The sequence below is a fragment of the Nothobranchius furzeri genome, chromosome 11 (assembly GCF_043380555.1).
Source record: "Nothobranchius furzeri strain GRZ-AD chromosome 11, NfurGRZ-RIMD1, whole genome shotgun sequence".
Classification (NCBI taxonomy): Eukaryota; Metazoa; Chordata; class Actinopteri; order Cyprinodontiformes; family Nothobranchiidae; genus Nothobranchius; species Nothobranchius furzeri.
The window spans coordinates 52,904,488-52,918,823 of NC_091751.1; the positions used below are offsets into that span (position 1 = coordinate 52,904,488).

The 14,336-nt window shown below is 42.5% G+C and overlaps 1 protein-coding gene across 7 annotated transcripts in view; it reads right to left on the minus strand.

The window, feature by feature from the left end:
• kmt2cb (lysine (K)-specific methyltransferase 2Cb) overlaps window positions 1-14,336 on the minus strand; it is a 98,982-nt gene that overhangs the window by 36,776 nt on the left and 47,870 nt on the right. For all 7 annotated transcript variants that reach the window (XM_070556093.1, XM_015956868.3, XM_015956870.3 and 4 more), the window contains exons 3-12: window positions 14,225-14,313; window positions 13,259-13,406; window positions 12,471-12,653; window positions 8,352-8,461; window positions 8,109-8,218; window positions 7,393-7,555; window positions 7,117-7,288; window positions 5,303-5,417; window positions 4,450-4,625; window positions 3,978-4,330 (exon numbers count right to left, since the gene is read on the minus strand). In XM_070556093.1, the coding sequence (XP_070412194.1) occupies window positions 3,978-4,330; window positions 4,450-4,625; window positions 5,303-5,417; window positions 7,117-7,288; window positions 7,393-7,555; window positions 8,109-8,218; window positions 8,352-8,461; window positions 12,471-12,653; window positions 13,259-13,406; window positions 14,225-14,313 (1,619 nt within the window). The remainder of the gene's footprint in view (window positions 1-3,977; window positions 4,331-4,449; window positions 4,626-5,302; window positions 5,418-7,116; window positions 7,289-7,392; window positions 7,556-8,108; window positions 8,219-8,351; window positions 8,462-12,470; window positions 12,654-13,258; window positions 13,407-14,224; window positions 14,314-14,336) is intronic.

Below are 14,336 nucleotides of genomic sequence, written 5' to 3' on the forward strand. Positions count from 1 at the left end.
TTAAAGATAAAAAAAGTCCATTAAAAAGTCAATTTAAAGCCTTCAATTACTTTCTGAATGACAAACACAGTGATTTGAAAACAACGAGGTACATTTAATCATAGGCTGTATTTCTTCATGTCTACTATTCTCTAACTCAAGTTTCTTAGTATCCTCTCTCTTAATTTGGTCTTGTATCAAAGCCATCAATGTACTCAAGTTGTCTAGTATGAATAGAACCAGTCATTCCTGGCTATCAGGAATACGCGCGTCGAGCCAATATTCTGCCAGACAGCATCTGACGGTACAGAAAGCCTTAGTCTTAAGGAGGAACCCACTATCTCAATTCACAAGTTCCCATGTCACACTGATCCTGACACACACATGCACCTGCTACGCATCTCTGCCAGGGAAGGGAGTAACCATGGCAACCAACATCCCAGGGACTGTTGTGCTCTGGGCTCATGACTGTGCAGCTTGCAGGTGCTCATCCGGTGCTCATGCCAGAAAGTAAATTAGGGAGATGGGCTTACAACCTTGCTATCAGCTACTGACCACGATAAACACACACACACATTCATTCATTCATTCACTGATTTTTACATCTTCTATACTGACCAAGTTGGTACGTGAAAAAAATACACTGCTTGAGCTTCAACGAAGGTCTGAAGTCAGATTTAAATTATAACAACGAGTCACTATCCTTCCATTCATTTTCCTCCGCTTATCTGGGGCTAGCAGCCTAAGTAAAAGCCCCGACTTCCCTCTCCTCTGGGGGAATCCTAAGGCATTCCCAGGCTAGCTCTGAAACGGAGTCCCTCCAGCGTGTCCTGGGTACTACTTTAGGCCTCGTCCTGGTTGGACGTGCTTGGTAATCCTCACCAGGGAGGCATCCTAACCAGATGCTCAAGCCACCTCAACTGACTCCTCACGATGTGGAGGAGCAGCAAATCTACTTTGGGCCCATCAAAAAGCAGAGACCTGATACTTGGGCCACCAAAACAGATCCCCTCACCACCTTGGCTGTTCCTAGAAATCCTGTTCATATAAGTCATGAAAAGAATTTGAGACTAAGGGCAGCCTTGGCCGAGTCCAACTCTCAACAGAAACCACCCCGACTTACTGCCTGCAATACGGACCAAGCTCTGACACCGGTCATATACGGACCTAACAGACCATATCAAGAGGCCTGTTACCCCATACTCCCGGAATACCCCCATAGGACTCCCAAAGGGCCACGACCTGCTTCAAGTCACATCTGGAGAATCTCAGTCACAAAGCAGCTTCTCTGCTATGCTACTCGCTGGACTTGTGGGATCTTGAAAATGTCGTGTCCCAGAAGCGGCTTGCCGCAGAAATAGAACACAATCCTATCTTTAGCAGCACAGCGAGCTACAGAAGAGGATTAGGGACACTGAAAAGAGAAAAGAAAAGAAAGAATTCTGACTTTTTTCTCAGGATTATTAAAGTCAGAATTCTGAGGAAAAAAGTCAGATTTTTCTTTTTCTTTTTTTTTTCTTTTCAGTGGCCCGAATACTTTCTAGCGAGACGCTTCGGTGACGAGCCTGAAAATGCCCCGGTTTGAATCACCCCCGTAGACTATAATGGATTCTGTTTGAAACAGTAACGTTCCACTGCTGTTCCGCACCACTGATGCTTCCAGTGTAAAGTAGGGGTAAGACATTACCAATAGATGACCATTAAGGTCAAAAATCCCTAGGATCGCAAGCTCCAGCAAAACGACAGCAAATCAGACTCCCTTTTATCACTAGCAACGAGTGAAGAAGTAAATGTGAAAAACAACAACGTTTATGAACGGTGAAAGTTTTGTAACAATTAGTTGAAGGAAACATGGTGTCACCCAAAGACTCAGACCCGCTCCCATGTATTTTAAACCAAATTTTTATGGTTATATGTAACGAAGCCACCAATATTTTTCAACAACTGGGCATCATTTCATTAATTTTCAGCAACGTTTTGTTGGATATTTCCAGAGATGAATAATAAAAACTACACATTGTCACTTTAACATCTCTATGCTTCTTAAAGAGACATTTTTAGGCCTTGTGTGATCTAAAATGGTGTAAAGTACTTTGTTTAGCACCATTGAGTTGGACATTTTGGTTTTGTTGACAATCCTTTCTGCACAGTGTTTGCATGTTTCATTACTTGAGAGATTGCACAGGATTAGAAAAAATATATCCATAGGAACAACATAATAAAATTTTGTAGTTCTGAAAAAATAAAAACAAACTTTAAAAGCACTGTATATGACAAAACCAATTCACAGCAAAGACCTAGATCATTGTGGTTTCAAGCTAAATGAGATGAAACCACAACATTCTAAATTGCTTGAATTGAAAAAATGTTTAAACAAAAATATTTTTTCCCCTGCTTTCCTGATTTATTTTATCAATTTTATGGGGTTATTTTGCCCATGAAAGTGAAGTTTTGGAATGGGAGGGAGGGAGGGAGAGAGAGACAGAGAGAGAGAGAGAGAGAGAGAGAGAGAGAGAGAGAGAGAGAGAGAGAGAGACAGAGAGAGAGAGAGAGAGAGAGAGAGAGAGAGAGAGAGAGAGGAGAGAGAGGAGAGAGAGAGAGACAGAGACAGAGAGAGAGAGGTAGCATTTACAATCATGTTTTATTGCTAAATGAGACGATCAGCTGAAACTATTGAGGGAAATGTGTTGAAACTAAATCACAGATGTTCAGCGTTTGAAGCCTGTGTTCATCATATGTTCATGAACAACCAGCATTTAATTTGCGTTAATGAGCTATAACACGGATAGAACTTTGCTATCGTCCAGATTATTTTACTGAAACCAGATGTGTATAACCGATGTGACCCTGTCTTCTTTAGAAGCGTGTCTTCACCCACCTGCAGCCGCTGAGATCAGAAACGGGGATCAGTGCTGAAACCCCATTCGCATATTTCCAGTAGAACATGTTTGCCGAAAGATTTGTGCGATAATCATATTTTTATTTTATTTCCACAAAATGCTCATTTTAGATTAGATATTACAGAAAACAGGGACGGATTGCCATTAAATTTAAAAGCCGGCCCTCGTTGCTTCCGGGTGAGCGACTTCCAAGTGACGCGTTGGAGACTTACCTAGATGGAGGAACTTCAATTCTCCTAAATATAGACTGTGTGACGTACAACCCCCACACCCATATGACCGAGGTCTTTTAAGGTAGTCAAAATAAAGTGCTATTAACTTATGAACGAACAGACGGTCCACAAACACTCAATGTCTTTAAAAAAAGAAAAGAAAAGCAGGGTAACAACACTTGTAGAAAAGTCAAATAAGACAGATAAAAAAAAAAATCATTTGTAAAATGAGACCATCTGTGCCTGGTGAGTGGAACAAGCAGACAGGCTGTGTGAGTCGTAATGAATGAGCCAGCATCGCTCCAAGGCAGGTTAGCAGACAGGGGATCTGTGATATAATCACTATCATGATGCTCCTATCGTTTCTGTGTAGTCAGTAGAGTCGGCTGCCCAAACATGAGTGGGCTGCAATAGCGGCTGCAGCACCCCCTGCCCACTGTAAATGTTCTTGATTTTGCACTCTAGGGCTAGAAGACCTCAAACAAAACCAGCTTTTAGATTAAGATAACATAATAAAACCCCACATGTTTATTTAATTTGCACCAGAGTTAATTACAGAAATACTGTAATGAGTGGAAACACACAGATATGAAAAACGTGTGAATTATAATGTACTACTGGTTGAAAATGCCTTACAAAATAAACTCTCCAGTGTCTAACAATATCAATAATCAACAAGCTTGGTCAAGTCTCACTTTAACAAGAGGCAGTTAAAAAATAATCCTGATGGTTGGACCTGTAATTTATTAGTAATAAGCTTATAAAAATGCAGGATTTGCTGCTGTGACACATAGACAAATAACTTAATGTTTTAAAAACAAAAGGAGTAGTAAGGGAAGCATTATGGTGTGTTTTTCTCATAATTGTTTTTGTAACAAAGACCTACCAGTACTCTGGTCCAATGTGGCTAACTTCTCCTCCTGGACGGCAACCTGAACAGGCTCTGGATCCGAGTGCAATGGAACAACATGTAATTCCGGTTTGGGGTCATTGTGCATTTCAGAGGACAGCTGAGTGCCAGCTTCTAGGTCTGTGTGCTTTTGAGCCAGCTGTAGGCCAGTCTCAGAGTCTATGTGCATGGAGGCTGGTTCAGGGCTGAGCTCTGGGACGATGTCCATATCCTCGGCCTGAAGCGCCCGCTCTGCAGAAGGAGACCTGCAGTTGGAGCAAACATAGTCCTCCTTGGGGTGGATTTCTCCTTGGCCTGAGTTCTGACGCTCACATTCTAGATGTAGCCACCTGAAAGAAATGCAAAGGAACTCATTGCGTTTTTACACAAATAGTTTATCTTTTCTAAACTGGATTTTTGCTTTTATTTACAGTTGTTCCACACTGTTTGCAAAAGCAGTTAGGCTTACCTCTTACAAGTCTGGCAGAACATTAAGTCTTTTTGATGCTCAGGGTCTAATATGCAAGAGCACATGGAACAGCAGAGAGCAGGGTCCTGGTTTTGGACACAGTTCTCACACAGCAGGCTGGTGTGGTGCCACTGCCCACTGGCTCGTGTTCCACACTGGATGCAAACTCTGCAGTTCTGGGGACAAAAGTCAAATTTTATCAAAATCTCATTAGAACCCCTGCATAGGCCAGTGCTCCATGCACTTAATTTAACCTTCAGTAAGAATCGTATTCTTGAGTTCGACCCTGAGTTGTCCATTTTTAAAACCGGTAGGATGTATTTATTTTACTGGCAAAAAAAAAAAAAAAACTCCAAAAGGATAATACATGACATTGAATCTGGTATTCATAAGGTGCCTTCTTTTTTAATCAGCATTTTTGAAAGACATCCCAACTCGAAACAAAACAGCAGAGATAGTGGGGTCAGAGGCCGGGGGCAGGTGTTCAGACGACGTGTGATAGTGTGTGTGTGTGTGTGTGTCCAGGTTACATGGTTATGTGCTGAGTCAAGCAAAGAAGCCAAGTGCAAAGGAACCTTCCATCATCTGAAACATCTTCCTTTATGATCTACCCCAACCACCGCAGATACAGTCAGCATGAACACACACAGCTAGGTATTGCATTACTTTCTTAGGGAGGCTGCTGTGAGACTTTTCCTAACCATAATAATAATTAAATAGAAATCTGTAAATGAGGATTTTATCTTGTGAAAGGATATGGAAATCCACCACAAGTTACTTTACCTACAGATCAAAGTAGTTCTGATATATGGTCATCTGACAAAACGAACTCTGAACTATTTGAGATGTTTACCTTACATCTCCACCCGTTGATGGGGAGAGAGTCCATAGGAGGTTGCAGGCAGAAGGTATGGTAGCCTTTGTCACACATGTCACACACCAGCATTTTAGTGTCCTCTCCTGGATTCCTGACAGGACACAGAGACAACTGTGTAAAATAACACTGAGACACAAGAACCTCTTTGGTCTTATTTTAGCTAGGTCAGTGGTGTTCAGTCCTCAGATGTACTAATAAGTAGGGTTGGGCATCGAGAATCAACCATCGATGGGAACCGGTTCCAACTGTTCATTTTTCCCAGAATCGCTCAACGTTTTTTTTTTCTGACTCCTAGTTTCGACTCCTAGCGTGCCGACGGAAGAGGAATCCGCAGCTGATCTCCGTGAAAAATAAACATGATCTGCAAATTGTGATCAATGCTTTTCAGAGCTGATCACACCAGCTGTCTGTCTGCAGCACCGAGTCCCCCCCCCCCACCCCAATGCAGCGGCCAAATCTAAACAAACAAACGCGTCTACCGAACTTTTACTCCGTAATGTAAACTTTAACTCCTGCAGCGTAGAGGAAACTTGTTAAAAGACGTCAACACGGTGGATTTAATAGAAGCTTTAAAGAACAAACTCTGGATGGTGTGAGGTGAGTTTGTCTCACTACAGATAGAAAAATGCACACGGAGCGCCAGCAGTCAGACACGTGAGCGTCAGAAGGCTGAACAATAACCTGTAGAATAATTAAAGTCATCATGCTAGAGCAGCTTTCTCTGTGGTGGGCCACACCAGCTTCTGCCACAATAAATAATAATAATAATAATAATAATAATAATAATAAATCACACACAAAGTTGTGAACATTTTAATTTCCTTTTTGAACTATTTCTGTTGAGAGTTTTAATGTTTAAAATCTGTTAGATTGTTACTGACAGCAGCTACATTTAAGTTTCTGTTCTGACTGCATGATGCTGCAGCATGGAGGTGCAGTTCTCAGTCATCCTGGACACGATCATCCTGAGAGTTTTAGCTGAAAACAGCTGGACGTTTCTGGATATGTTGGAGACATTTAGCCTCTCATCCCAGAGGCTTCTTCCAGACTTTGGTTGTGGTCAGAAACAAACACACTGGTTGTGCTGCAAGTCTTTTTCTTTTTTTCTCCAAAACATGTTTTTGTCTAAATGAAGGTGATGTTATAGTTCATAGAATTAAAATTCATGTTGAAGTTAAGATTATTTCATCAGGTAGGACCTGTGGTTAGCTGGCTCATGTAAAGCATGTCATGTCTTGAAAGAATCGGAATCGGGAATCGATAGCAACCGGAATCGAAACGAGGAATCGGAATCGTTCAAAATCAAACGATGTCCAACCCTACTAATAAGACTGCATTCCTAGAAAAAACTGTGACTGATAAAACTACGTGGACTACTGGTGTTTAAAAATAAATGGAGGGGATTTCAAAGTGACAGAGTCATTAACTGAGTCGATAACAAAATGACTAAAAGTATAGGCTAAATAAATCTGTGCATCTAGTTAAAATATACAAATAAACCTTGGCTCATCTAGCAAAACATCAGATTCAGCAGCAACAGGCTTTATATGCAAATACTAGTTCTGTTAGCAACCAGGCCGGTTAGCCTCAGGTGTGCCAGGGCTGCTGTGCTTCTCGGATAAAGGTCAGAGGGTACACCAACGATGCTTTAGGGCAAAACTTTCAGTCTGCTTTTCACAAAACACTGAAGTAAACAATTCATCTGGGGGGTACAATGATAAGAAAGATAACTGCAAAAAAATGTTTTTTAAAAGGAAAAGAAATTTTTTGTGTAAAGTAGGTGGACTCACTTGCATGTCTGGCAGACTTTGCACTCGGGGCACTGCCAACCTGCCCTTCTCAGAGGGGTCACAGCCATGTCCAGGCACATCCCGTGGTAATGCAGACCACAACTGGTGCAGAAGAGCTGGTCCAGCAGGTCCCCTGGGCTGTCGCATAGCACGCAATTTACTTCATCTACAACTATGGGCAGGTTAATGGAGGAAAAGGTAAGTCAGAAGAACAGTGATTTAGTATTTTTTTCACCAATGAAATAGAGCCATTATTGTTAATTTGACTTAACCTACATTTTTGAATTGCCAATTCAATGTGTTCTGGGCAGAGGAGTGAGAGACTCCTGAAATCCTGAAAGGTCCCGGCAGCCCCTGCACAGGGGTAATGGTATAGTTGGGCACATCCTTCAGCACAGCACTTAATGGATGCTCCAAGGCGCTTACAGTATGCACAGTGCTGTGGAATGAAAGACAGATGTCACAATACACGTAAACCATCAAAACCCCAACAGAAAACCTGCAAATTATGTTCACAAGCTGCTGCTTTTGCCATTTACTATCTATAAATTATAAAAACTTGGATCCCTGGCTCATGATAAAGATCTGTTATGACCCAGGATTCAGCACTTTGATCACTGCGCCAGCACAATCTCATCTAACCTCCATTTTTCTCAGTTCTATGAGTGGGCACCAACAGCCGTTGTGAAAATCAAGTGGCAGAATTGCCATTTGGCTGCATGACCGACGGGCTGCAAGCACAATCAGAGGACTGTGAGCAGCACCACTGCTACCACTAGGAGCCAAACTGACATGAGAGCTTTGCCCTGTTGAGTAGCATGACCTTTTCCATTTCACAGCTGAGGGATCCTCACAGCCTTGTCGACCTTTACCAGTCAGTCTGATCCATCAGCTTCTCTGTGCCTCAATGAAGCGGTCCCTCCCTGCTGCCCTAACACATTAAGGTGGTGTTAACACCCATTACGGATTTTACCCCACCCCTTTGTGCTCACCTTTGTGCTCCCTGAGTCAATGGCTCTGTCCACATTAAGCAGAGATTGTCCCTCGCCCTCACAAACACCATCAGACCACATGGCACAACTCTGATGTGCCCAACATTGCCCTGAGTGACACCAGACAACAAATGTGTGATTAATGACAAATATATATATATAACTTAGCAAATTGTGCTTCGACATCACCAGAGGAAACAATGCTTGAATAGAAAAAGGTGTTAAATAAATGACCGGTCCTACCCGACTCGAAGAGAGACCAGACTTTAAGGTGTTGTGGAAGGCCGACGTGAGAAAGCTCATCCCAGAATCGACTGGCAGGGTCTGGTTCTTCATGGCAGGTTTCAGACCCACTGATAAAAAAGAAAAATGACATTTTCAAAATCTCTTGACCAGAATGGTTAAACATTCAGGACAGAGACTTTTAGGTGGATAACAGTGTGCAGATTTTGCAAAAGCAGAAACGTTAAGACAGAGAGAACGAGGTAGAGGAGAAATGTTAGGGAGCAAATAAAGGCTGTGGGGGAGGGGAAGAGGATGAGGAGGAGGAGGTGGAGGAGGAAAAAGACCATCTTGTATGGCATGTGTACAAGAGGTTAGCTGTTCTGTCTCATAAAATCTGGGAATGGATAGGCAGAAAATGAGAAGAGGGAGCATTAGCATCTAAAAAGACTCATATTTCAGTAAACAGACTGAAATCCAGGATTTCATTTTAAACATAATGACACACTCACTGAATATACCCTTACTGTTTACAGTAGAGGATTAATATGTAACAACATTCACCGCATTTTACTGTATCTGTATACCATCTGCAAATAAATAAAAAAATTAACTACCTGCACCTTGGGATTAGGGCTGGACGATTAAAAGCTTCTCGATAAAAAATACATAAAAATACATCTTACCAATCAATATCAATAATTATTGAAAACTATGAAAAATGTAGATCATACATTTTAAGTGCAGCCCTGGCAATTTTATGTAATTACACTGTGATAAAACAAGTTGTTAGCGTTACCAGGCTTGGTTTTTATCAATTCCCTGCAAATTCCGCAAACCACCATTGTTTGTATTTTGTCAGACTTGTAAGAATTGGGATGCTTTGTAGCAGCAAATGAGTGGAACACTCTACAGAACGCCCTTAAAGGAGTGAATCACTCATTTAATCAATACATTTTGCAATGGTCTCTAGTAGGAATGAATGCCTCGCAATTCATTGTTTGGGGGAAAAATTATACCAGTGCACCCTTTTTAGAAACTAAAAGTTGCCCACATCACAGCTGAGCTTCAGATGAATCTTATTTCCTGATATTTGGACATCTTGTCTCTGATTGGATAACAGCAACGTGACTCTAACACTGACTTGCAACATTGATGTTTTATCTCCACAAATAATACAAAACCTGGAGGACCTTCTGCCATGTGGTGATGTTTTCAATAATAACGGTTAACTTCTGCTAGCTGAGAAGTCGTCTGCAGTTTCCTGGACGCTAAACCAAAACAGCCTTCCCCATCGTAAGTCAAGATGGGTGAGCACATGAATGTTAAGTGACAGTGTGACGTAGATCTGTGCGGCTCTATAAATCACCATCTATTTTCTATCAGCAGCTAAAGCAGGAGATATGTGTAGGCAACTATTTTCATGTTCAGCCTGCATGAAAAACTCAGAGTGACTGATTATAATCAGAAATAATCATCAAAAATTGGTTTTCAGTGTCCCACACCTTTAAAATGTCTACTCTGACATATCTTACAACCTCCAAATCTAAACCTCATCAGGTTATAATTGACTGCTGCTCCTTTTGACCACTTAGGTCACTCTTATTTACATACTTTCATAGATATATTCACTGATTTTAACATTGATTTCTCTGTATTCCTTTCCTTTTATATGCTTGATTGTGATGAATGAGAACACTTTACCTGCTAAATAGTTTCAATGCTGCCACATAGAAATAGCTTTAACTACAAAAGCCAGGAACCCCGAGAAACATGCCTGATTTCAAAAAGCTGCCAAAAAAGTACAAAAAGAGAAAAACTACCATAAATCCTCTAATACAGGCCGGTATTCAATTAAAGGCCGGGTCTCCTATTTTGGCCGGTGTTGGAGTCAGTGGAGGTGAATAATGGCCGGTCTCTTATTGTGGCCGGGTGGAATGTAGTAATAAACAAAATGAGCGTCTCAGCGGCAGGGTTATAGTCCCTAAAACAACCAGCAGGAGGCAGTAGAGGTTCACGCAGACCTTTGTTAGGCTTTTTCTTCAATGCTTTGTAACGCTACAGACACCGATCCTCTATCATGCTCCTACCACACAGAGTCACGGTGTCAGTTAACCATGCTAATTCAACCCACTCCACAGAAGACACATCACCTTCCCTATGGCTTACATAACACTCACACAACACGCAAATCAACAAATAGGAACTAGCAGAATGATAGGAAACACATATAACACAATACCCAGAATGCACCTGGCTTACAACCCCAGTCAGGTCATTACACTATCAAGTTCAAAGAGAACATGCTGATTATGCTGCAGAACACTCTGTGGAGCAGTAGCAGGGGTTGTATGAACTAGTCGACTTCACTATAGTGACTTTTTATGCCTGTCGTCGACTAGTCGCTGTCACGTGATAATGACCGGCAAGATGCAGCCCTCGGAAAAGACAGCAGCCTGCTGTCAGCAGGTGACAAGCTCCTGCGCTCAGGGGGGCAACGCGCTGTGTCAGAGCATAGGTACTGACACGCGATCGTTCATGTCGGTTCATTTTCTTTAATGTTTTCTGTCTTTTATTTGCGCCTGATGTGTTTCGCTCCTGTGGAGCGGGGCACATCACCTTGTCCTCCGACGCACAGATCACTGATGCGGTCGCCAAGCAGGGAGAGCTCCGCTGTTTTCGCGGTCGGTAGATCTGCCTCCTGAGCACGGCCACAATCAGGTGTCGCCACCTCAAAAACTAATTTAACACACGATCGTTCATGTCAGTTCATTTCCTTTAATGTTTTCTGTCTTTTATTTGCGCCTGATGCGTTTTGCTGCATGCTGTGGAGCGGGGCGCTGCACGCATCACCTTGTCCTCCGACGCAAATTCCACTACCTCCGCTCCGCTCCGCTCCGACACAAACGCCGGAGCAAAATCGGTCCCGTTGTAGTCAATCAGAGCAATTCTACTACTGCGGCCGTGCGGCGCCGTGCGCCGCCCTCTGTTCCGGCGTCCGGCAAAAATAGAATCGATCCTATTTTCGCCGGAGCACCTCCGCAGTCAATGGACAGAAATCACAACCGCCCAACAGGAAAAGGAGCAAGCACAACTTCCTTTTTTCACAATAAATCGATAAACAAAAGGCGTTTTTTGTTTCATATGCACAGGTTTAACAACTTTTAACAACTATCAATGGCGGCTGAACTTTAAATGCATAAAAATAAGCCATAAATACAGTTTCTACTGTCAAAGTAGTCGCCCTTTGTTGATCCAAACACTGCTGATCTCTCAACACAAATGATGGGCAGATTAAACAGTTCATTTCGATGCTTCTCCCACACAACGGGTGTTTGGATCTAACTTCCGCGTTTATTGCTCAGACTGTATGATACAACCGCCAAGCAGGGAGCGCTCCACTGTTTTTGCAGTCGGTAGCTCTTTTAGAACTGCAGTTCAAAGGTAACTCATAAGGTGAATATATATGAACCCAGGTAGCAGTTTTTCTTTAGGATTGAGAGGAGATGCAGGAAGATAATAAACAGGCAGGACAGAAAAATAGTCAAATAAAAACAAGTTAGTTTTTGTACCTGGTGGTTGCAACAAACAGACACCATTGAAGGTAATCAGAAGTGAGGAACAGAAAATGAAATAATTATTTTAATGTTTAGAGCAGCAGGAACTCCGAGAGGCTGCAGGCGCATCAGTGAGTTTGCAGCCGCTGCGCAGGGGGAGGGGGGAGAGGGCTGAAGCAGAAACTACCGTTGTTAAAAGAAATGTGTTTAACTTTGAAAATGTGGGCGCAATTTTAATTGTCAAAAACTCCAGTGAACCATTAGTTCATTTTGCTCAAATAGAAATAGAGGCCTGCCTCTAATACTGGCCCTCCTTCCAATAAAGGCCTGGAGCTTGATGAGCTTGAGTCAAATACAGGCCCGGGCCTGTATTAGAGGATTTACGGTAATAATCTTGTCTCATCTGACAAGTTTCAATCGGAAAAAAATGACCAAAAATCTATAGTGTGGATTTGACTTCAGAATAAAGCTAAAAGGAAACTTTACCTGCAGGAAAAAACGTGTCTGCTTTACTATTTTTAATTTCTTGATCAACACCAACAAGCACACTATTTGTGACACCAGCATTAGGAAGAGTACTCACTGCTTCTGTCCTGAGGTGGTTTCTCCAGGCTGAGCCGCTTCGTCACCATCGGTGCCATCGCTTGTCAAGCCTCCTTCCCCATTATGGCTGACGAGTGTTTCATGCTGAGATGTGGAGCTGAACACTTGCAGATCCCCCTGACCCAGAAGGCTATAACCACCGCAGTAACAGAAGGCACAGACACTGAAAGCAGCAAAAAGGGTGGTAAGGGGTTTTTAATTATATATACCCATTGTGACTAAATGCAGTGCAATGCATGTCACTGTGAATTAAGGCCTCCATCTTATGGCATCAGGCCAGAAAGTGGTGAGATGCAGAAACTCAGAGAGCCTGTTTGTAAGGGAGGTTAGCACATGGCATTAACTCATGACATAAAAAGTTTAACTGCATACAGCTTTTCTTTTTTATTTGTACTAAAAGGATAAATATGTGTGTTGTTCATGCTTTATTTAATCCTTCTAAAACCTTTGAAATAGACACCTTAGAAATATATCTGTAAATGCTTCTGATCATTTCAAATCAAAGGCATGTTGAAATTGTTTCAACGGTCCCAGGAGGTACTGCTGAGCTGCTCTCCTTCGATGACATCACAGGCATGCCAGATGACTGATTGCAACCTTTTACAAAGTGGCACCTGCATCTACCAGCTAATGACTTTTATGTGTGTACACACATTAGTACTGCATTACAACGTCGGCCAAAACATCCACACATACATGCATGCATGCGTGCATGCATGGCTAAAGCACGTGGCTCCTTGCTTATAAAACAAGTTTAATGTTTCTGACCTGCTTTTGATTTCTCTACTTGCTGGGACTGATGGTCCTGCTGAACTCTCTGCTGGAGGGCTCTGGGCCAGAGGGGAAGAGGGCTTGTCCTCCTCTGGCACCTCAGTGGTCACCACTTCCACAGTCTCCTCCTGCTGGATCTGTGTTTCTGCAACAGCAAAAACAAACGACAAATTAGTTGGTTAAGTCATCGTTACTCAAATAAACCAGACGTCCAGGCAGAAATTACAACCGTGGAAAACGCTTCACCATCAAAGCACAAGATGGTGACACAGGAAATCATATATCACTATTTGTGTTTGTGAGGAAACAGCCACATCTTCCCTGCAAACACAGTGTAAGATTCAGCTGCATTGATATCACGTACAAGACCGTAAATTTATTTTTCATCAAAAACCCTGAAGCCAGATGGAGCCGCTGAGAGAACAAAAACCCATTTTTACCCCCCCCCCCCCCCAAAAAAAAGGTAGAACACCATAAAATAACAGCAAACCACATACAGTATACTAGGCACAGCAATAGGCAAGCACTGACAGGTATGAGAATGGGAGCCACAGTCACATGATGTGATGTACACATAAAAAAAGCACATAAATGGGTCTGGAGAGACTGATGGGATTTTAAAAAGCTTTTAGAGGGCATTAGCCTTGGGCTCTTTCCCACTACTCCTCAATGCCAATCTCTGAGCAAGAGGAGAGATGGAAGTGGTGACGGGTTGAAAAAAAATATACACCCAACGTAGCTTCACAGTTCAATTTAAACTCTTTCAATTACAGCCCTAAAGATGAAGCATGGGGTGCGAAGAAAAAACTCTCATCCCCGGCTCTCCAGCAGAGACGACGCTGCTGTTACTGAAACTCTCTGAAACACTTATTGCATGAGGTTGCTTGGGTGTGGGAGCTCAGTAAGACTCAATAAAACCCAATGTGTGTATAATAGATCAAGAAGGGGTCTACAAAGTCTCACCTGCATCCTGAGGATCCGTGGACTCTGTTATCTCAGTACTGTCCATACTGTCCTCCTCATCCACAACAACCCTCCCTCTGGTGCGACCCCTAGAGTGAGGAAGAGGCACAAA